This window comes from Hemibagrus wyckioides, linkage group LG04 (genome assembly GCF_019097595.1).
Source record: "Hemibagrus wyckioides isolate EC202008001 linkage group LG04, SWU_Hwy_1.0, whole genome shotgun sequence".
NCBI classification, from domain to species: Eukaryota; Metazoa; Chordata; class Actinopteri; order Siluriformes; family Bagridae; genus Hemibagrus; species Hemibagrus wyckioides.
Window position 1 is genome coordinate 13,305,080 of NC_080713.1, and position 25,066 is coordinate 13,330,145.

The 25,066-nt window shown below is 38.8% G+C and overlaps 1 protein-coding gene across 2 annotated transcripts in view; it reads left to right on the forward strand.

Moving 5' to 3' along the window:
- The first annotated feature begins 4,231 nt into the window (after positions 1 to 4,231).
- The window catches only part of reln (reelin), a 400,453-nt gene continuing 379,618 nt past the window's right edge, over positions 4,232 to 25,066 (forward strand). For both annotated transcript variants that reach the window (XM_058387966.1, XM_058387967.1), the window contains exon 1: positions 4,232 to 4,706. In XM_058387966.1, the coding sequence (XP_058243949.1) occupies positions 4,463 to 4,706 (244 nt within the window). In that variant the 5' untranslated portion in view covers positions 4,232 to 4,462. The remainder of the gene's footprint in view (positions 4,707 to 25,066) is intronic.

Sequence of the window (25,066 nt, forward strand, 5' to 3'; positions counted from 1 at the left end):
TACCATCAAATCTTGAGTGAGAACCTTCTTCCCTCAGCCAGGGCATTGAAAATCGTGGCTGTGGATGCAAAGAGGAGTGGGCCCAAATTCTTTGAGATGTGAGATGTGCGCAAACCTGGTGGCCAACTACAAGAAATGTCTGATGTCTGTGATTGCCAACAAGGGTTTGCCACCAAGTACTAAGTCATATTTTGCAAAGGGGTCAAATACTTATTTCACTCAATAAAATGCAAGTCAATGTATAACTTTTTTGAAATGTGTTTTTCTGGATTTTTTTGTTGTTATTCTGCCTCTCACTGTTCAAATACACCTACCATTAAAATTACCGACTGATCATTTCTTTGTCAGTGGGCAAACGTACAAAATCAGCAGGGGATCAAACAATTTTTTCCCTCACTGTAGATAACACAGCATAAATACACTTCCAAATGATAGCAATGAAATGGAAGACTATTTAAAAGATTTACAAATACATAAAATTAAAATTTTTCTTTCAGTTTATGACACAGTGTGACCTCCATTAATTGTAATTAGTAGCAAGTTATTAATTATCCAGCAATGGATAGGTATCTTGCTTAACACCCCCTAACTGTACAAATCAAAACGAAATGACAGATTTTCCAGATGTCACTATGGCGATATATATTATGTGTCTCACTGTTAGATCCATGCATTTGCTGGCTTGGTGTGCAAAAGCGAGTGTGATGGCCCACTCTTAAAGGAAAATAACAATGTGTATGGGAAAGGTATCGTAGCTAACTCTTGCTGGTTAAGGTTTAAATGACATACATTTGTGTCCCCCCAACCCCCCACTCCTACACTATAAGCCATAAAGGTAATAAGAGTCAGTCATTTTTATGTTACTAATTGGTATGTGCAAGCCACACAGCTGATGTACACCCTAAGGCACCCAGTCCCTTTTTTTTCTCCAGACACCCACACCACATATTTTACTTTGATTTGTGCTGTCAACTGTATAGCCTCCATGTTCAAATTAGAGCCCAGTGAATGACGAGGTGACATGCATAGCCCCTCCTCCCCATCCCTGTCTCCTCATCCCTGGAATCTCTTACCCCTTTTGTGTGTCTTTTCTGCCTGGTTTGGCATGCAGCCTTATAAAATAGATGGGCAGTGGTTGTGTTAGTGGAATTAGAGGGGGAGGGGTCTTAGAGGAAAATTATGCAAATAAAAGCTTTTTGCAACCTTTATGTGGAAATTAATAATGCATAATTGATCCAAGGCTTTGGCTTTGCATGGTTTAGGAAAGATACTAGTGAGAAATGTACAAAAATTCATTCCCTTTGATTTGTTTCTACACATTGTCCTTCTTAACCTATGTATGGGCTGCAATCCTAATAGCATACTACACTAATCTATCATTAAAACTAATCTCTTCGGGAGCATTGGCCCTCATTTATTAAAATGGATTTGTTTGTAAATCATTCATGTGAGCAATTAGTATTCATGAAGTCTTGTAAATTAAAAAGAATGTTTGTATCTTACTCATGCTCCTAAGTGTATGTATGTTTATTTGTTAGAAGACTTTCTAATGTAAACGTTGACTTGATCAACATCATATAATTTACATGGATTACTGCACTTCTATATATAAGTTATACTGTCAAGCTACAATAGCTTATTTTTATTTTGTTTACAAAATACACACTCTTATCCAGAGCAACTTAGGCTATAGAAGTGGTTTTGGGATATTTATTATAAACACTTCTTACTAGTTCACCAGGTCAGGGATTAGCATTAATTATACAATTTTTTGGTTCTTGCCCTGTCTCCATCCTTGTATTGTCATTGGTTGTTTCACTCATGTTACACCTATTTTACAGTTCACCCTGTAATTTCTGTTTATATTTAAATCCTTATGTGTCTTTTGTGTTTACACACCTGTCTATGTTTTGTTTGGTGTCACGTTTCTCTGGTTATTGGTCTTTATGTTTGCTGATCTGTTCATAATTTGATTTGCATTTTTCTTTAATAAACACTTTCAACTGCAACTGCATCCATGTTAGCCTCAGTTACATGATGGAATACTTTTCCTATATCATGGATGCAGCAGGGGGACAAGAGTGGTGCAACACCAGGGTGACCATGCTCTTGTTCAATTTGGTCCATTTTATTCAGTGGACTTCCTTACATCCCCTAGAACCCATCAACCATCCAGAGGTCGATGGCTTGGCTTCCAAGCCTTGCTCTCTGCTGAGGTTGATGGTGCAGGTTACTTAGCCCTGCTTCCTACAGAGGCCAAAATCTCCCCCTTTGCACCGGGTGCTGTGAGGAAAGATGTGATTTGTTTTGGTTCATGTTCTGTCTCCACCCTTGTATTATCACTGGCTGCTGCCCTCATTTGTAATGATTAGTCTTACCTGTTTTTGGTTTACTTCATGATTGTAAATAAATACTCTATTTCGTGTAGAAAGGGTTTCTACTTGACATATTTCCAAAGCTCTCTAGTACTAGTCCCTAGCTCTCTAGAACTGAAAGAGGCTGCTGTTTGTGAATGACAGTGATATGTGTGGTATTTCCCTAAGTGCATAAACCTCCTAAAATATTTTTTAAATGGGTGTGAAACTTTTTACCATTACACCCTCCCTTGAACCCAACCTGGTGGCACCTCGTGGTTGTTTTAGAGTGAGATCCTCCCCTTATAATACCATTCATGTTATTAAATTGAAATACATTTCTTTGAAGACTGCATTCTTGCAGACAATAACAGTGAATAGTTATTCAAGTGAAAGATTTATAATCAGTATCTCCCAGCTGAGTATGGGTTCCATTTTAAGTCTGGCTCTTTTCTAGTTTTATTCTTTCTCCTCTTTATAGCTCAGGGCTTGCTCATCAGGAATAAATTGAAATTTTATTTTATTTTCAGATTTCCGTAAAGCTGTTTTGTAACAATGTCCAGTTTTAAAAGCACCTCTTCTGGCAGTTTGGGGAGGTAATAAATATGATAGGTTGAGTAAGTAACCATGGTTCTATGAACAGTGGATAACCTGCAGGCTTCCCTATCACTTGAAACAAAAGCTAATCTGGTAGGAACTATCCACTAGTAGGTAGGCACATAGTTTTAAAACAACACCCCCAGGTATTTATCCTTTGTTCCTAGAACCATTGTGATTAGGTAACCTACTGTTTTGGTTAATCTGGTTTTTTTTTATTAAATTAACTATAGAAATTATGTAAGCTTATGGTCAAACAATGTCACAGGACATAAATGAGGCAAAACTGTTTTAAAGCTAAATGAACAGTGTTTGTGAATTTTAATTCAGTTTCTAAAAGACATGAATGCATGTATTATTTAGGGGTTGAAAATACTTAATGGACAATTGGCTCAAATAAGGAAAATCAATTAAGTGCTTGCAGAATAAAATGTTTCTGCTCAGTTTGATGGAATTTTTCTTGATTTTGGATATGAAGAGAGAAGATTAATTTGAACTGTATATTCCAGGTCAGACAAGAGCAGAGTGCTTGGATCTTTCCTGTCTGTATGTGTATTTTTAATCATATATATTTTTGATATAGTTTATACTAATATGATTGCATTACTACATAAAAACGAACAAAAAAAAAACAGTTAGTTGTAAATGATAAAGTACCAAAATTGCCATCAATGTATTAGTGTTCAGGACAACAAAATATTGTCACATGTTTTGTAAGATGGAGTGGTTTGGAGAGATCAGACGGAAAACAGAGAACAGAAACAAATAGAGTAGGTGAGGAGGAAGGGAAAATCATGCAACTGGGCATACAGATGCATGAGAAATGTGTCTGAAAGACAGAGGGAAGGAAAAGAGTCCTGTCAGACTGTTGGGAGGAGGGGAAGACAAAATGGAAGAATGGAGGGAGGTGCAATTCTGGGTAGTAATACAGACAAAGCCAGCTGGGGGATACAGAAGTACAGAAAGAAAAAAAGAAATAAAATGATTCTTTATGGGGGGTTAAAATTTAAACAACAGTAAGATAACAGAAAAGGACCCAAAAAAAGAGTCTAAAAAGATTGTCTGTAAGAGTGTGCAGCACGTGCATGGCTGTTGCTGAAAAAGGAGGGAGGGATAGAAAGCGAGGGAGGGAGAATGGGTGGGAGGAAAGAGAAAGTGAGGGAGGGGTTGGTATTTAAGTGCTGGAGCAGGACAGCAGAGGCATGCTCTGAACTCCCTGAGAGTGAAGGATGAGAATGAAGAAAATGTAAAAAAAAAAAAAAAAAAAAAAGAAAGAAAGAAAAAAAAAGAAAGAAAGAAAAAAAAATTAAAAAAGGAATAGGGCAGGCACTTTAACCAGCTCTACAAACACTCACCAGCACACACGAACACACATGGTTGACACTGCCAGACTGCTTGACCTCTGGACTGTATCCTTCTTGTAGGACTGAGCATACCTTTGCATTCATCCCTCTCCCTCTCTCTCTTACATGCACTTGTTCTCTTCCTAAGTTCTGCTAAACAAAGTGGGTATGGGGCAGGCCTCATTCAGGGGTGCCTTTAGCTGCGCCCTGCTAGCCTTGATTTTGGGGGGAAGCATAGATCTGGGTGCTTTGCCAGTCGGATTTTATCCCCGCTTCACCCCTTTTTTCTTCTTGTGCACCCATCGTGGAGAAGTGGAGCAAACCGGGGGAGCTGCGGGTGGGGGAGAGATGCTGCTAACCTTACAGATTTCCAACAACCCAACAGCCTACATCCCGGGACAAGAGTATCAGGGTGAGTGTACACCATTAGTGTGTGTGTGTGTGTCTGTGTGTGTGTGTTTTGCTTTGAGAATCGCAATGTAAAGGTTTAGACTGTGCACAAAGAAATATTTAGATATTTTGATGTCAGTATATGTCAAATGTTTTAGAAGCAGAATTAATGTTAGATACATATTGCCAAATGTTTTATATAATTTGGCAGCAATGACATTGTATTTGAGAAAGTAAAATTTATTTTATAATAAACAAACAAAAAATGCCCCTGAGTGAGGTTGCAACTTGTCTTTGTATGTAAATGTATTGCCAAGGCAATAACATTGGTTGAATTTTCTATTAGTTTATTTATTACTTATTATTCAGTTCGCATTATATCTTGTAAATCAACTTCTGTTAATTATTCCATAAATATTACTAACAAGACAGGATTTGTAGTTAAAGGTAGGTGAAGACAGGGTCTAGAGAGATTGAGGGGTTAAAAACCCTACGTATTACAGTAAAAAACTCTGTTAAAACATTTTTTGCACTACTGATGTACCAGCATGCTGCTATGTGTGCATACATATATATCTTATGTTCTGAAAGTCAAATGTTTTAGTATTTTGTGATATATAGGTGTGCATTTATGTAACTGTATAAGCACTGGTGCAAAGTGGGACTGGCTGCTTTTAGTTCTTTACTGTGTGATCCCGCTGCTCTATGTGTAGGTGGTTTATCCTGAGGACAAAACCGACAGATGTCTCTAACTCCCTCTTTCTCTCTCTCTCTCTGTCTCTCTCACACACACACACACACACACACACACACACACACAGTGCACCTATTGCAAAACTGTCTGAACCGCCAGTTGCAGAAAGAAAGAAAGAAAGAAAGAAAGAAAGAAAGAAAGAAAGAAAGAAAGAAAGAAAGAGAGTGGGAAGTGATGATGCAGGCTTGTTTCCCACTATATTCAACAGAAGCTCTAAAGAACCATTTTGAACAACATATTAGAGTCACAGTGACATGCAGGGCACTCACCCAGAGAGTGGAGTGAGTGAATGAGTAAGTGAGAGTGAGGGAGTGGGAGGAAGGGAGGGTAAGAGGGAGCAAGATGGACAAACAAAAGCTGAATAGGGACTGAAATGAGATGGCTGTGAGATACATTAATATTTTTAGTATAACTACAGAGAAAAAAATATTTTTGGTCTAATTGGATTACTGACCTTAATGTAAACAAGTGTTCTTATTGCAATCAGAAAAATAACTTTATTATATAATAAGCATATAATAAGTGATGGATATTGTATACCTTGCATCTTACTGTTTCTACCTCTTTTTCAGCCTATTCCCCACTAATGAAAGGGTATTGATACTAAGTATATCAATCTTTTTTAGGCCATTACAGACACATGCTCTCAGAAGGTTTAGAGCACTGGCACTGAAAGGCCAGTGTGGTACTGGTCTTCATTGTGCATCAGAGAAAAGAGGGCCAGCTGGCCCTGCCTGAGTAGTCATAGCCTAGAGGAGGTGGTCTATCCTCTCCTGCTGTGCTCTCACTCTGTGCTGTGCTATGCTTCTACATCCCTTCAACCTTCTGTTTGATTTTCCTCCAACTGCGGTCTGTTTTTACACACATTAAACATTAAAGTCCATTTTTCACCCTTTCACTTGCTATTCTCTTTGCCTGTGTATTTACCATTTTAAGTATGGTCAATGGGCTTATATGGCTCTAGCCACCTATACAACTGTGCAAATGTGAGAGAGCAATTAATGGATGATATAAAACAATTTTTTTATGTGTAGAAAGAGTTATGAATGCAATTTACTCTGAAGTCCTGTGACCTTCTCAACTACCATCACAAAGGGGGAGGTTAAGCCATGCAATATCATTCTTATTTTCTTCAACAGATAGTTAAAAGACCTCACAAATCTTTTCTTTAGTTTTTCTTAAATTTTTGAACATGCCTATTTTTGTGAGATTATAGCAAAAAAGATGCAAAGGGTGATGAAAAAAAAACACTCTCTGCACACCCACAAGATTCAGAAAATAGTAGATACTTTTAGACCTACAAGCATGAATCAACTCCCCCCTTGACTGGCCACACTCCCCACCCCCACTCAAAACACTCTCTCTAACACACCCACACACACACACACTATTCACCACTACAACCCATTGGGCCCTGCTTTTTGGGAGCCTGATATTTATGTCTAGCACAGAGAAGCATCAAATGTAAAACCAGAGGCCTTGGTTTTTATTTATATCAACCTAATTCTCACTTGTGTTCCCCATAGAGACATGACGTAGATTAAGAAGTTGTATTATTATGTTATATTATTACATTTACATTTATGGCATATTTACAGACACCCTTATCCAGAGCAGCTTACAACTATCTCATTTTCATAACTGAACAGTTAAGGGTTAAGGGCCTTGCTCAGGGGCTCAGCAGTGGCAGCTTGGCTGTGGTAGGATTTGAACTCATAATCTTTCAATCAGTAGTCTTTGATTAATTAGATATTATTAGTGATTACTAAATTCTTCTATTATTTTTATTTAAATCATTCTGCATTTTACTTTGTTAACACAATTAAATATACCTTAGAAATGGAGAATTTACAGAATTAAACAATTTAGTCATTTGTTTTAAGGGCATTATGACCTTGGTAAAACAGATTAATAATTGGCCTGTAATGTACAGTGTATAGTTTGATTTATTTATCTGACTTATGGCATTCAGAGAACAAGCAAGCCATCTCTTCAGGGTCACACTGAAGATGGTATTACAGTTGGATGTAAACAGAGTTCAGTGCTATAGCTGTGCTGAGGGTCTTGGTCCCTCAGAACTATGTAAGTACTGTTTACTAGGAGTGATGACTGAAATTAGGCAGGAGAGATAAAATATTTTGATAAAATAAATGGTACTGAATACTAAATACTACAATTTTGCCAATAAGAGTAGAGTATACTTTAATTTGTTGGTATACTCTTGACTAGTGGTAACTTGCAACAACTTGGCAGCTTACTGCCAGTAGGATAATGTCTATAGCATTTAAAAACTTTGCTTTGTACGTTCATCACTAGTGCTTTATAAATGTAGTCCCAATGCAAGTAGATTTGTTGTAAAGGTGATGGTTGGTGCTTAACCTAGTTACAAAAGACAGTATATTGATAACGCATTTATATACTCTAACATTGTTTCCCAAGATCTTACAACCTACATCACTTGGTAACAAAATCTCTATTTTCCAAGATCATCAGCAATATGATCTACAGACCACATGACCTAATTTGTCACATGAACTGCATTACCATTCACATTAATGATTTCAAACCATGCATCTTCTCTCAGTAACATATTGCTTTAAATAAACTAATCAAGTCTTGCACATACTTTCTACCACTGTTGAATCTGAGACATTTGTTCTGATTGATATGGCTTTTACTTCCATACTACTAAGGACTAGTGTACCTTAGTTCAATTTTTGCATTTTAAGTTTCCTTCAGACTCTGGATTGGCTTTTTAGAAACCTGCATTTACATCCAAACTCTGGGTGAATTCCTGTCACATTGCTATACTGTTTACAAACTTCACCATCCTGAAGCCATATTATTGATATATTACTACTATAAAACAGGACTCTATCGATACCCTGCATAAATTTTATCTTCTTAGCAAATGAAAATATCTTGACTATAAGCAAATTTATTAAATAATTCTTATCTGATTATTATGAATAGAAATAAGATTATTCAGGCTATTCAGCCATTAGATGCTTTTTCTCATTTGAAACGTTATCATTTTATAAAGACAGATAATGGCATTGCGGGCCACCCTGCCAACCTCTGGAAGGAACTCAACAGTGGAGGCCTCCCTATCAACCTCAGGAAGGAGCTCTGCAATGAAGGCTACCCTGTCAGCCTCTGGAGACAGTACTCAAGCAGACCTCTGGCAGGAACTTTCACTATAGCTTTCATAGTAGCTTGTAAATGGTTGGCAAGTTTGGCTGTCCCCGCAAAGTATTAAGGTTAGGCTCTAAAAAAAATTCTGGAACTGAAGCAGGAATTAATGCGGTAGGCATTCAAGTGATATCAAAGGGAGCAAACGGAGAATGGTTGTGCTGGTATATATATATATATATAGGTATATATAGGTCTGTAGCGATTGACTCTGCAGAAAGTTGGCGACCTCTTCGCACTATGCGCCTCAGCATCCGCTGACCCCGGTCCGTCAGTTTACGTGGCCTACCACTTCGTGGCTGAGTTGCTGTCGTTCCCAAACACTTCCACGTTCTTATAATACAGCTGACAGTTGACTGTGGAATATTTAGGAGCGAGGAAATTTCACGACTGGATTTGTTGCACAGGTGGCATCCTATCACAGTTCCACGCTGGAATTCACTGAGCTCCTGAGAGCGACCCATTCTTTCACAAATGTTTGTAAAAACAGTCTGCATGCCTAGGTGCTTGATTTTATACACCTGTGGCCATGGAAGTGATTGGAACACCTGATTCTGATTATTTGGATGGGTGAGCGAATACTTTTGGCAATATAGTATATATATATATATATATATATATATATATATATATATATATATATATATATATATATATATATATATATATATATATATATATATATATATATATTATCCGTTATTCCAATACACATGGTACAGTGTGTGTAGCTTTGCAGACAGACATTTCACCTCAAAATTAAACTTTTGTTTATTCACTCACAGACATGCCTTCAAATTGTGACAAAACCACAAAACCCCAAAACAAATACCTACCTGACCTCTAATATCACCAAAGTTCTCCCATCACCACTAAATACATCACAAAATAAATATCCCCTTGAATGCTTAATACCCCTGCTCACCCACATAACAAAAAACCCTCATGACCTTTATTTTTCCCTGACTAAAATAGCAATAACTGAATAGTGCCCCAAAGCCCAAACATATACACCATGACTATTGATTTCCAAAAAAGACAAAAAAAAAACCCACACATCTGTATGTCCCAACCCATAAAATCACACTGCCTTTTAACTGCCCTAATCCCAAATTTAAATAACAGCTTTTTCTCCACCAAACCCAAAATTAAATATTGGCACAATTTGTAATTGTCCCATAACTCAAAGAATAATGCCTGCCTAATATCATTAATGCCCCATGATGTAAAAATGCCTCCCTCACTGCTGATTGCCCCCAAAAAAATGAACACACACACCCACACAGTGCAGCCGTTATATTTATTTAATATAGAGCTGTGCTGTTATAGCATGTGCACTGGGTCAAACATATTGGAATATTTGTACTGATTTTATGGGTTATAGTTTTTGATATAGAGCCATGAAATTTAGCAAAATATTATATTCCATGTGGGAACAGCGTGCTTGTGCTTATGGGAAATATCAGACATATTGTTGCTGAGTAGAAGAGTAGAAATGTAGAGTAATGTGGAGATTTTATTTATTTATTTATTTATTTATTTATTTATTTATTTATTTATTTATTTATTTATTTTTGTTTATTTATTTATTTATTCATTTATTTGATTGTTTATTTATTTATTGGCATGATTCACAGACATAAAAATAATTTAATATGTAGTACATGGAGCATCTACTAACACCCTAGCAACCAACTGGATTATCATAGCAACCTACTAGCAACACCATAGCAACTGCCTGGAATATCATATTGTCAACCACCTAGCAACAATCCAGCAAAAGCCTCTGGATCATAGAGGAATCTCTTAGAAAATCTGTAGTGACCAACTTAAACCCCATAACTGCCACCTAACAACACCCAAGCAACCAACGACTATGATGGCATAATAACACTCAAGCAACCAGGTGAGTTTCTGAATCAACCAATGAGCTACAACCTTGCAACCAATTAGAATCATATTGTAACCTCATCAAACAGCAAAATACCTAACAACATCCCAGCAGTCAGTTAAGTATTCTTAGTAACTGACTATAGCCTTGCAAACAAATGAAATCATACAAACTCCTAGAAACAAATTAGCAAAAACCGGAGACCTTATGACAGTGATCTAGAAATACTCTAACAACTAGCTGAGTTTCCTTATAAACCAAGTAGCTACATCCTTTCAACTGGGATCATATTGACTCCATCTTGAAGCACCATGCTAATCACATGGGCAACCAGCTAAGTTTCCTTAGTAACCATCTAGCTACTAACATACAGAAAAGAAACACAATAGCAACCAACTGGGAGTCACATAGCAATGCCCTAGCAACCAACAGAGAACTGAGTTCTTAGCAACCAATTAGCTTCAATCTTGTAAGCAAATGGAATCATTTTTAACCTTTTTAGAAACCATGTAACAACCATATCAGACCCAATTACAGACAACAACAATAATAATGATATAATGATATAATGATAATAATAATAATAATAACAACAACAATAATATTAAGAATTATTATTATTATTATTATTATTATTATTATTATTATTATATATTAGTCTATTTCATAATCATTCACCTCTTTGTTTATCCTGCAAAAAATGTCATGTCCTTTTTTGATGCATTATTTGTGTTAATCTTGTGTCAAACCATTTTTAGTAATCTCTCCAAAATCCAATACATGATTCTTGCACATATACTAATTGGCACATGCTGCTGTGCCTGTAAATGCTGTTAATAGCATAGTGGGTTAGAAGATATACTTCTAATCAGTCTAATCAGAGAAGGTAGTTTGTATAAAAATGTTGTCACTTCAGCATAGCCATATGTAGACTTTGATAATTCAGTCATCTTGTTTATTAGTTAATTTAGATCTGTTGGCTTGGATGAAACCATGAAAGATGAACCATGAAACAATTTTTCTGTCTTCTATAAACAATTTTGTATTCACTCACAAATTCTGCCATGCACACATGCTCAAACTGGTTTTTAATTTTTGGCAGTCCAGTCATCCACACATTTTCTGAATACACCATTACTTCAATTTCAAACTGCAAGTTCTTGCTACAGCTTTCCTTTCATTTTTTGTATAGGCATGTACAATATGCTTCATGCATTCAGTTGTTCATTATACATACAACTGTATGAGTAATAAATAATTGCATATCCATGTTTCTATTCCAAGCTCTTAAAAATGTAGGATTATAACCATTAACCCAGCAGTCTATAGGTAACAGGTTTGTCCTGTATTGTAGCTTAACATTGTGAAAGATTCAACACATAGCTGTGTAATCTTTTCCAATTGACTGGAATCATTCAGCAGATATCATACCATTTACAGTTTTGTCTTTACCTGTGTAACTGTGTCTATGTGCTCATAGAATACATTTTCCTCATCAGACTGTGGCTCAGAAGATGGTATTGGACATTATAATGGTTTTGTCTGTGGGTGCTTTTGAAAATCCGAATCTGCCATATTTGTGGTCCTTGCAGCAAAATTTTGGCTATGTGTTTGCACATTTCTTAGAATTCTCTGAAGTTACTGGTCTTCATTTTCATCTGATATAGAGATATAACAGTTAGTGAAACCAAACACCTTGTGGCCAGAACTGTTTTTTTTTTTTTTTTTAATTCAAACTCTGTTTGATGGCCCGCCATCGGCCACACATTGAGCGGTAACATGCTCTTGTATCTACACCCCTACATCTACATATACACACGCACACATACACATTCACTCCTCATTCACTCCTCCCGCATCTCTCTCGTCTTTTGTTTATTTAATTGCTTTTACACCATCACCGGTAATTTTCTTTAAGTATTTATTTATTTCACAGTACTTCATAGCTAGTTGGAGTGCACACAATCTAGTTTATGTTGTACTATGTATATATTTTGAGTTAATATTTTTTTCCTTTTGAGTTTAAGTTACCGCTGAGCTTCTGAGGGGTGAATGGCTGAAGCTGCTGTGCTGTGGAGTCTCGCTGAGGGTGTCGATTATTAAAGTCTGGCCTGCTGCATCGGCCGCAACTTTGGTTTCGCCATCTGTAACAACATGTAGATTAATTGAGGGGAGTAGGATATTTGTGTTTGACTGTTTAGCTTTGATTTTCTCCTTTTCTTTTTCTCATTGTGTTTTTCCTCCCATATATGTATAACTTTTGTTATAGTTATTTAACTGACCTGGTTAGCGATTGTGTTATATTTTGATGTTTGGTTATCGTCTGTTTTCCCCTTATGTTTGTGAATGGACTGATCCTTTGGTTTAAATGTCCTTCTATTGTTTCATTTGGGGGTCAGTTTTTGTTTGGTTTCTGTTCAGTTAAGTTCTCCTGTGTTTATCAGTTGAATTTAGTTTTGATAAATTATATTTTTGAGAAAGTTTTTTTTCTATCCCCCTTCATTTCTGGGCTGCATGGTCCCTCAAAAGTGGGATAGCCAGTAAGGGGGAGTAGATTTTTCAACCCATAATTTTAACTCCAGCTGAGCAATCTGAGGGAGTTTTTCAAGAGCAGGCCGAGGATGTAATACAGGAAGTGAGAGTGGTTGGTGAGCTGGAGACTAAAAGTAGGGAGCCAACACTTACTGACTTGGCTGGGTTGTTTCGGGCTCATATGGCAAAAATGGATGCCAGGGAAGCTCAGAGGGTTCAAGAATGTGCTCAGCAGGAGCGTCCCTTTAAAGCTTTACAACACCAGTTTAGTCTGTTGCAACTGGAAGTGCAGGCTCACACAACTCCAACACCTGATCCATTGCTGACTGCTTGAGACCTCTCAGAAAGTCCAGAGGATGATGAGGAGGAGGCTGGCACTAGCCGCCCACAGTCTCAGTCCACTACCTATCAGAAGGATTGCTCTGAAACCTGATGTGCCTGCACAGCGGACTGACTTCCACCCATGTTCTTCTTGCAAAATGTTTGCAGCCAGCACAACATTTGAGCCATTGTCATGGACTACTGCCACAATCCTGCTTGCAGGGATCTCAAACCTTGCCATGGCCTGCTCAATCCATTCAGCAATGTTGGGTCCAGTGTGTCGTTCTTCCAGCGGCATGGTTGTGAGCCAGAAGCTAGTGAGCACCCAGTCATCACTTATAAAGTGACAATTGATACCAAGATATGCCTCTGTGGCAACACTGGTCCAGCCATCAGCTGCCAGGACAATCTTGCTCTTAGTTAATTTAAGAACATTTATAATCTTGGCAACAGCAATTTCATACTTCCCCTCCATGAGCTTAGTAAAATGAGTTCTGGATGGTAAAGTGTAGCCTGGATGGAATATCTTGATCATCAGCTTGAAGCCCTCATCCTCAACCATGGATATTGGCCTTATGTCATTGACTATCATGTTAAGGATGCTCTCTGTCAAGACTTCAGCCATTTGAGGGGTGCATGAGCCTCTCCTACAGCTACGCCTATGACAAATATATTTTCTTTTTATAAACTAACACAGTTGAAAATAAAAGCGTTATAAGTTATAAGCTCCTGGGTGCTTGCGCGTGAGATGTTCATGCATTGCTCTAGTGCTGCCATGATATGACAGCTTAACTTCACAGAGTTTGCATTTAATGTGTTTCGCCATTTTGTTTTCCGTGAAATGTTCCCATACTTTGGTCTCGCTTTTTTGCCTTCTTTGTCTGTCTGTTCCACCATATTTCATACGTTCTTCTTCTGCATGGTGCAAAACCTACTTTAGTGTGTTTCCTATAGTGTATTGGTGGTAGAAATAAAATTTGCTCTACAGTATGTTATCTTATCATACAGCAGGGTTTTATAATATGATGCGTCGACACTAAAATTCTGCATCGAAGAATTTTTATTGACGACGTAATCGATTATGTCGACTAATTGTTGCAGCCCTAAATCAGTGATCAGAAGTCCATACGTTGTGTTCATGGTGATGAAAAGCTGCTCCCTGTTGCAGAGGTGTACATTAAGGTAAAGGGACAGACTTATCGCTTAGATTACTTGCTGGAAAGGGCAAAGTTGGAAGGTGAAGGGAATGAGCTTGACAGTGGTAACACAAAAGAAAGATACTTCCTGCAACAAGGGATACTCTACCATCATCTTGGGTCAGTGACACAGTTGGTGGTACCCCAGTGTGTCTGTGAGGTCATTCTAATCCTGGGTCATTCAATTTCTTGGGCTGGCCAACTAGGGAAACGTAAGACCACTGCCTAGATTAGAAGATATTTTCACTGGCCTTGCTTGAAGTAAGAAGTAACCCAATATTGTAGAAGTTGCCCAGAATGTCAGAAAGTCTCTGTACAAGGTCCTTGTCGCATCCCTCTCCAAACTCTTCCAATCATAGGCACTCCTTTTGAAAGAATGGGAATGGATGTTGTTGGCCCTGTGGAACGAAGTTGTTCAGGTAGTAGATTTATGCTTGTTGTAACTGACTATGCTACACGATATCTAGAAGTGTTCCCATTAAAATCCATCAAGGCAAAGTATGTGGCCACCTGTTTAGTGCAACTGTTTTCTAGAGTTAGGTTTCCATGTGAGATTCTGACTGATCAAGGAACATTTTTTCGACCCTTTTGAAGCAGGTGTACAGATTGCTGGGCATCAAGAGTCTGAGAACCACTCCTTACCATCCCCAGACAGATAAACTGACTGAAAGATTTAACCAGATCCTCAAACAAATGCTTTGTAAATTCATCTGTGACTCAGGTAATGATTGGGACCAATGGCTCCCCTATCTTTTGTTTGCATATAGAGAGGTGCCACAATCATCTACTGGCTTCTCACCCTTTGAACTGTTATATGGAAGTAAGGTAAGAGGCCCTCTTGCTCTACTTCGAGAAATTTGAAAGATGGATCGGAGAAAGGATGAGCCTTTGAATGTTGTGTCTTATGTGATACAGATTTGAGAGTGCTTGGACGGAATGACCATACTGGCCAAATTGCACTTGGCAAAAGCCCAAACCCACCAGAAAACCTGGTATGATAAATCTGCTCGTGAGTGAGGTTTTGAACCTGGTCAAAAGGTATTGGTGATGTTGCCAAGTCAGGAAAGCAAACTGTTGGCAAAATGGCAAGGCCCATTTGAGGTTAAAAGGTAACTTGGGCCTACTACCTGAAAATGAATGAAATGAAATTGCAATGTAGTGCCAGGGTTGTCCTGTGCGAACTCTACATATCAACCTCCTTAAACGATGGGTTCCCTGGCCAAAAAAGATGGCAAAGTGCTTGATGATTAGGAAGGTGGATGAAGAAGAGGATGACCAATACTTGCCCCAGCCTGCTCTTCGAGATCTCAGCCTGAATCACCACCACCTACCACCACAGTGTCAGCTTGAAGTAAGGGGCACTTTGCTTGCCTGAAGTTTTTTCAAAAATATCCTGGGTTCACTACTTTAAAAGAACATGATATTATGTTGAAATCTGATGATGTTGTAAGAAGAAGGAGTTACCAGGTCCCCGAGTGGCTCCAAGAGTTGCAAAAGGAGTCAAATTGATGCTGCAGCATGATATCATAGAGCCATCTAAATGTGAATGGTGCCACCCTGTAGTCATTGTCCCGAAAAGGATGGCACTATCAGATTTTGTATAGACTTTCGTTACCTCAACTCTGTCACAAAGTTTGATGCTCATCCAGCTCCACAGATAGATGACCTTACTGATCACTTGGGTAAGTCCAAGTTTCTGACAACTCTTGACCTCTCAAAAGGTTATTGGCAGATTCCTTTGACTCATTGTTCCTATATTCGAACTGCCTTGAGAAAGAATTCCCTGTTATATAACCCTGACTTTAATCAGCCTTTTATTCTTCAAACAGATGCTTCTGACAGAGGTTTAGGAGCTGTATTGCTACAGGGTCCTCCTGGTGCTCGGCATCCTAGCACCTAGGCATGCAGACTGTTTTTACAAACATTTGTGAAAGAATGGGTCGCTCTCAGGAGCTCAGTGAATTCCAGCATGGAACTGTGATAGGATGCCACCTGTGCAACAAATCCAGTCGTGAAATTTCCTCGCTCCTAAATATTCCACAGTCAACTGTCAGCTGTATTATAAGAACGTGGAAGTGTTTGGGAACGACAGCAACTCAGCCACAAAGTGGTAGGCCACGTAAACTGACGGACCGGGGTCAGCGGATGCTGAGGCGCATAGTGCGAAGAGGTCGCCAACTTTCTGCAGAGTCAATCGCTACAGACCTCCAAACTTCATGTGGCCTTCAGATTAGCTCAAGAACAGTGTGCAGAGAGCTTCATGGAATGGGTTTCCATGGCCGAGCAGCTGCATCCAAGCCATACATCACCAAGTGTAATGCAAAGTGTCGGATGCAGTGGTGTAAAGCACACTGCCACTGGACTCTAGAGCAGTGGAGACGCGTTCACTGGAGTGACGAATCGCGCTTCTCCATCTGGCAATCTGATGGACGAGTCTGGGTTTGGCAGTTGCCAGGAGAACGGTACTTATCTGACTGCATTGTGCCAAGTGTAATGTTTAGTGGAGGGGGGATTATGGTGTGGGGTTGTTTTTCAGGAGCTGGGCTTGGCCCCTTAGTTCCAGTGAAAGGAACTCTGAATGCTTCAGCATACCAAGACATTTTGGACAATTCCATGCTCCCAACTTTGTGGGAACAGTTTGGAGCTGGCCCCTTCCTCTTCCAACATGACTGTGCACCAGTGCACAAAGCAAGGTCCATAAAGACATGGATGACAGAGTCTGGTGTGGATGAACTTGACTGGCCTGCACAGAGTCCTGACCTCAACCCGATAGAACACCTTTGGTATGAATTAGAGTGGAGACTGAGAGCCAGGCCTTCTCGTCCAACATCAGTGTGTGACCTCACAAATGCGCTAGAATGGTCAAAAATTCCCATAAACACACTCCTAAACCTTGTGGACAGCCTTCCCAGAAGAGTTGAAGCTGTTATAGCTGCAAAGGGTGGACCGACGTCATATTGAACCCTATGGATTAGGAATGGGGATGTCACTTAAGTTCATATGCGAGTCAAGGCAAGTGAGCGAATACTTTTGGCAATATAGTGTATTTTGATGTTTGGTTATCGTCTGTTTTCCCCTTATGTTTGTGAATGGACTGATCCTTTGGTTTAAATGTCCTCCTATTGTTTCATTTGGGGGTCAGTTTTTGTTTGGTTTCTGTTCAGTTAAGATCTCCTGTGTTTATCAGTTGAGTTTAGTTTTGATTCTGTTGGCCTCTGTTTGGTGTTTTTTCGCTTGATTTGCATTTTTTAACTTTGTTTTTTTGTGCACAACTTGGAGTTATTAAATTATATTTTTGAGAAAAATGTTTTTTTCCCCTTTCATTTCTGGGCTGCATGGTCCCTCACACTCTGGTGAATCTTTTGATAAAATAAGCAGTGATGTATGCTGAGCCTTGTTGAAATTCTACACCGTAGAAAGAGATCCATGAAAAGACTCACCTATGGTCTCTGCAGGAGAGTCAAGAGTGCTTTTCTCTTTTTTTTTCCGAAAATTCTTCTGCATCCTGCATGATTAAACCACATTATTTCACACCTTTCATTCTTAATCAGCAAACTTCACAGTTTCCCCTTAATGTGCTTTAATTGCTATTATTGCATATTATTACATATCTTTGCAGTACTGTACAAAAGTATGGGGGAGATCCTAGCTTTTTTTAGAATTTGAAGTTGAACTGCCATATCTGAAGAAGCAAGATGCATTTATATCAAAAACTGGACAAAAATATATACAGCTTATATTTCTAGCAAAATCATTAAAAATAACTTTGCATTAAAAGGGCTGCTTGGTGAGATAATAATCTGCTCTTAAGGTTTATTATCTTTTACCATCAGGGGATTGTACTGGGTATACTCCTAACTTTAAACTTTAAACAGCTTATATAGAAATCTCTTTTATTTAGGGCTGTCAATCGATTAAAATATTTAATCGCGATTAATTTAATTCAAATTAAATTTGAATGAAAATTAAGTTATCACCGCAGCACGTCGAGTTTAAAATATCACTTGATGGCAAAGCATACAGCTGATGCAGAGAGAGCTCCTGCCCCTCGTATTTAAAATAGCTCTCTCTGCATCAGCTGTATGCTTTGCCATCAAGTGATATTTTAAACTCGACGTGATGCGGTGATAACTTAATTCACAGTGACAATAAATGCAGACTTTTGTTATTTAATTAAATTTAATTTTTAATTAACTATTTAATTCACGATTAATTTTGATTGTCATGAGTTAACTCGTGACACATTTTTATCCATTCTAAATGTACCTTAAATTAATACTTTTTTAGTTTTTAATACTCTAATCAATATGAGCATGGACAAATATTGAAATGTATGTTGTTTATTATTAGTGAAAGCATACTCAACATAGAGCATGAAGACTAGACATGTTTCAAAGGTCATAGATATTTTTCAAAGAACTTGTTCATGTCTATTAAACATATGAAAAAAAGAACATAGAAAACAATTACTTCTTTCTTTGCACTGAGCTATTTACTTACACAAGCCTGTTAACATTTTCAGATCACTTCTTCTAAACATGCAAAGTGTACATTTATTACTGAAACCACCTTAAATATAGAGCATAACGAACATAGACATGTTTGTCAAATAACTTGTTCATGACAAACACATGAAGAAAAGAACATAGGTTCACATTACGTCTCCGCTGAAAATAATCTAGTGTTGTCTGCCTTTGGCGAGGGGCAGGAGCTCTCTCTGCATCAGCTGTATGCTTTGCCATCAAGTGATATTTTAAACTCGACGTGCTGCGGTGATAACTTAATTCACAGTGACAATAAATGCAGACTTTTGTCTTGTTGACAGAACCATCAGACATCGTTTTATACATAAAGAAGACATTTTTCTTTCTCAATTTCGGTTTGCTACTGCATCTCCCATTTCCCAAACTACGGGCAAGGCCAAGGGTCAAACAGAAAATGCGTGCTGCGTTAATCGCGTGTTAATAAAATTAGTGCAGTTAAAATGAATTTGCATTAACGCATTATTAACGCGCTAATTTTGACAGCCCTACTTTTATTATAATCACAAGATTTTCTGTGCAGGGTCTGGAGGTTGTAAACATTCAAGACAAGGCCTGTAGGCTCTACTGTCATAGTATCGTCTTTCTCATTTTTATCACAATGTTCATTTTTTAGTCTGTCCTCCTGCTTACTAATTTCATTGTTCATTTCCTTATCATTTATATTGTGCTCATATATGTATCCCAGTCTACTGTTGAGTCTGTGTTTATATCATTTGTTCATGATTGTGTCATTAGTTGTCTGTAAAGTTAAGCATCCTGTTAAGATTTTAAGAGACTCTCGTTCGACTCAGTCCTTTATTTTAGAAACTCTATTACGTTTTTAAGAAGCTTTGTATTTGGACAGTGATGTATTGATTCAAGGCAATTAACTGACTGTAATTCATATGCCCCAGGCACAATGTGTATTTGGAAACTGAGGGTTTCTCAGCTTTGCCAGTCAGTGGTATTTCCCTCATTCTGAGAAATTATATAGCTGTCTATAAAATTTCTTCTGTATCTGATGTTGTGTCTGATGCTGTGAATAACAGTCCTGATGTTGCCAGCCAGTAAACCTCTTTGTTCACTAGCCTGTCTGTTAACACATGCCCAGCAGAAAAAGGAGGGTGGTATATTGTACCTAAACATGAACTAGCTTGCCAAAGTGTGAGCCGATAATGTTTACCCTGTATTTTAATGCCAAAAGCTGATGCTATGGTTTTTTTTGTACTGATCACTAAACTTGACTCCTTGCCTCTTCCTAGAATGGAAGATTGAGTAGATTGCTTTGGCACAGCCAGATTTACTAGCAAGCTGGACCTTTTATTGGCAAGGTTATTGGCAAGTATTCCAGACCATGTATGTTTTAAATTTTGGATTTTCCTAGCCCAGACAACTTCCTCCAGTATAAGGTCATGACTTTTAGGCTTTGGAATGCACCCTCCACCATTCAGAGACTCATCAACTGGGTATTGATCTTCAATTTCTTTTATTTATATAGCAATTCTAACAATTGTCTCAAAGCAGATTTGCAGGAATATAAAAAAAAAGAATAAGAATTTTTTTTTAGTCTGAAATATTTTAAAAAGTTTTAAATTAAATTTATCTGACTCAAAAGGGAACCATGCTTATTTGGGTTATAACAAAGAGTGAGATTATAAATAATGTCCTTTCCTATAGCTGTATATAGTCAAGTGGATTTGTGCAAACACAAGCTCCTGATGTTAGTATAATTTCTGAGTCATTATAGATTTAACATTAATTCCTTCCTGCCAAAGACTTTAAATGTTCAATGATGAATACATGAGCCCCAAACCATCTGTCACAAAAGCAGTTCAAAGTCAGCACCAGTGAGATCCCACGTCTCCATGGATATCCAGGCTGTCCATGCTGAGTCATCCCCAGCAGCAGTGAGCACCACCAAGCAATGAGACTCCAACCAGAAATAGGGCTTCAGGATGGATCAGGCATGTCCGGAGAGAAGAGGTGGTCAAACTGGGAACTGAGAACACTGGAAGCTTGGGATTAGCATGTGTAGCTTGAAACACACACCCACACACACACACACACAGAGAGAGAGAGAATATCAGATATGTCTGTGATCATGTAATGGTAAGACAACATACATTGTGTTTGAAACAGCTAGCCACACCACCGCAAACCTGAGTGAGATGTGTGTGTGTGTGTGTGTGTAAGGGGGCATTAACTGGTGTTGGGGGGTGGGGGTGGTCAGGGGGTTTCAACATCAAAACATCCGATTTCACCTCTCTTCCTTTCAGAAAAAACTATTTCTAAAAAGCTTGACTAAACAAATGTGTTTTCAGCCTGGACTTAAACACTAAAACTGTATCTGAGTCCTGAATACTAAGGCTGTTCCATAACTGTTGGGCTTTGTGAGAGAAAGCGCTGCCTCTTGCTGTAGCCTTTACTACTTGAGGTACTACCAAATAGCCTGCAGCTTTTGATCAAAGTAGAAGTTGTGTATCATTAAAAAAGTTTGCTAAGGTTTGCTAAGGTACTGCTGCACAAGAAATTTTGTTAGTTTTAATTAGGGTGGAGATATATGCTAATAAATTAGGGCTAAGAGATTTTCTGGATCTCAGAAGGCTTTCCTTTCATGCTACTTGAAATATTAACAATTTAGTTTCACATCATATATATTTTCTAATATCCTAGTGGTCTGCTTGAAGGAGCATGTGTGGTCATTATACCAGGGTGCTAGATTTTTCTCTCAAATTATTTTGTAGAGCTACATTATCAATGGCTAGTAAAATGTTAACTCTTAGTAATCAGTCGACTGTTAAAGTTCTGTTGGGTCATACAGTGGTACATACATTTTAGGAGACTTAGTGAATCTCTCGGCAGTAGCTGAAGTAAATGCATGTTGTAACATGGTAACATGGTAACATGGCAATGTACAAATGTCAAATGTCAAAGACACATTTTAAATTAGACAAGATAATGGTCTGTGGTAGCTTCAGACTGTGGAAATGTAACTATGTTTTCTATATTTAATCTGAATGTTAGATCTAGTTTTATGCTAATCAAGTTACTAAAGTGTTTACAAAAGTGAGTGTTTCTACATTTTAGGGGAACAGACATAGACTCTATGTTGTAAAATTGGGTGATGACTCATTGCAGCTAACAATCCGTTTAGCCTGTTTGTCTGCTCCCTGGCCTTGAGTCCAGATCCAAGCCGATTAATTGGCCTGTTCTGAGACTATGTACCCAGACTTTCCCCTAAAGACATTATACTGCCCTCAAAATCACTAACTCTCTCTAATGTCTGGATGCATACCTCTAATTCTGCATTATTCTCTGCCAGAGTTCTAACTAAAATACACTTATCATATGTAAAATTACTGCTAATTATGGAGAAAGGAATTGCTAAACTTATGCTTATTATCTTAACTTGCTTATTGTCTCAGTTTGGACACATGATGAAGGGAATATTCGGCAACAAGTCGTTATAAGGGCATCTACGTCACATTACTCCAGCTTCTTTGTATTCAGGAAGTGTTCTGTGTATGTTTGTGTTGATTGTTTGTCCAGTCTGTCTAGACTAGGGAAAAAGAAGATATTTAAAAGACTAGGAAAGAAAAAAAAGATATTATGGTGAGCAAGCAATTGAAGAGGCGTGCACCTGTGTCACCGTTTTATCATGGAGGACGATATGCACACTCTTTGCATGGTTTGCCTGGTTGGCTCTCGAGGGAGCTGGCTGTGTGCATTGAGAGAAGCTTGCTTTTTGCAAGAGAAGGGTCCTTCCCTTTCTCTTGTCCTCTACCCTGACTCCGATATCTCTGTTTTGGATTTGGGAACTCATTTAGTGATCCGGAAGAGGATACGTTGTTGTCTGAGTTGGGCTCTGAGGAACTCAATGTAGGCAAGGGAGAGCATTCTTCTCTCGATTTGCCACTGCCATTAGTGACGTTTGAGGAGCTCCTCAAGGCTTTCGCTAAATTAAATTTAAATTGGCCTGGTGAGGAAGTTAGTGTCGTTTGCTCTAAGCTTGACAACCACTTTCTGACACAAGGCCCCATGCCATCCCCACACAGGCAACTGCCTTTTTTCCAGGACCTCCATTCAGAGGTATTAAGGTCCTTGGGAATCCTTATTCTACATGTATTCTACGTTTCTCCTGGCCTCCTCTTATTACTTAGCCATTGTGGGGGTTGAAAAGATGCTTGCAAGCTATCTCTCCCCTACATTGCCCACATGGAAGAAGCCTGCGCTCCCTTTGAAACTGCGTAGAGCCACTTCAGCCCTTGTGCGAAAGGCCTACACACCAGCAAGCCAAGCTATTGTGTTCTTGAACATGATGATGGTCTTGCAGGCCTCTCAGGCTGACTTGCTGAAAGAAACCATCAGCATGCCCCTGCTCAGGCCCATCAGGCAAGAGAGGACCTTAGGTCTGTCATCTGTGCCAGATGGGCCAAGAAGGAGTCCTGACTCTCGAGGGCTAGGGTTTCTAGGAGCATCCTCACTCTATTAGGGTTATGGCCTCATCCAGTGCCTTGTCCAGGGGTGTTCCCATCCAAGAAATTTGTGCTGTGGCAGGCTGGTCCTCTCCGCACAACTCTATCAGGTTCTATAACCTGGACCTTGACCACACTCCAGGGTCAGAAGTGTTTCAGGGCTAATTGATGTTCTATTCCCAGTTCACTAGTGCTCTCTCATGGCCTCTGGGACAGACATTGACCAGCCTGTGGTGGCGTGGATATTCATGTTCCCATAGTGTCAGCCATGACGCAGTGTCAAGTAACCTTAAAAAGGAACTACATCCAGGTTACGTATGTAACTCGTTTACCTGAGAAGAAAACAAGACACTGCATTACTTGCAACACCCTGGACATCCACTCAGCTTCCTTGAGATGCAGAAGTAATGTGATGTAGATGCCTTTATTTGGACTTATTGATGTGTATTCCCTTTGTCATGTGTCCTATTTGTGCCATTAAATGGCGTGTGTACACATAGAGCTTCAGACACAACTTTCTCAGTGAAGAATTTATGGACCTTTATAGTCTCTAAGTCAACACCTCAAACTCATTGTTGTGCTCATCAAACCATTCCTGAATTATTTTTGATTTGTGGCACAGCACATTTTCCTGCTGAAAGAAGCCACAGCCATTACGGAATTAGGGAACCCTTTCCATAAACGGGTGTACATGGTCTGCAACATTGCTTAGTTAGGTGGTACATGTCAAAGTAACATCCACATGGATGGCAGGACCCAACGTTTCCCAGCAGAACATTGCCCAAAGCATGACACTGCCTCTGCTGGCTTGCCTTCTTGGCATAGTGCATCTTGGTGACATGTATTCCCCAGGTAAGCGATGCACATGCACATGGCCATCCATGTGCTGTAAAAGAAAGTGTCATTCATCAAACCAGGTGGCAGGTGAATGGTCTGATGTCATCGTAACCCCAGGACCTGGGGCACTGCTGTGGATTGCGGTTATGAACTATGTCATGCCTTGCATCTCCCCCTCTATAATGGACTACATCTCCCGCTTATCCCTGGGGCATCCCTCAGCTAAGCTGGTGTAGCGAATCTAGCTCAAAATTTAAATATTGCAGTGTACTTATAACTGGTTATAATTAATTATAAATATTCAAATGGGAGTTTAGAACTAACTGTCAGAGAATAAATAACACAATTATTTGATTTGTTCGTCCACCGAACAGACAGTATAATTATGTATTAATTCCAGGGAAAGTTATCTTCCTGACCAAGAAAGGATAACTACTTTATAAAGTACTAGCTGTAATTTAGCACGTAGCAAGAGCAATGTTCAGGGACCCCGAAATTGTGAGCAAAGCACAGAGACAATCACTCATGAATAAAATGCATTTAATAAAACAGAAACACACAACACATACTAACTACGACACACATACATAAAAGACGGGATAAGGATTATAGAGAGGGGATAAGTAGGCAAAGAGAGATTGAGATTAAGGAAGGGAATACG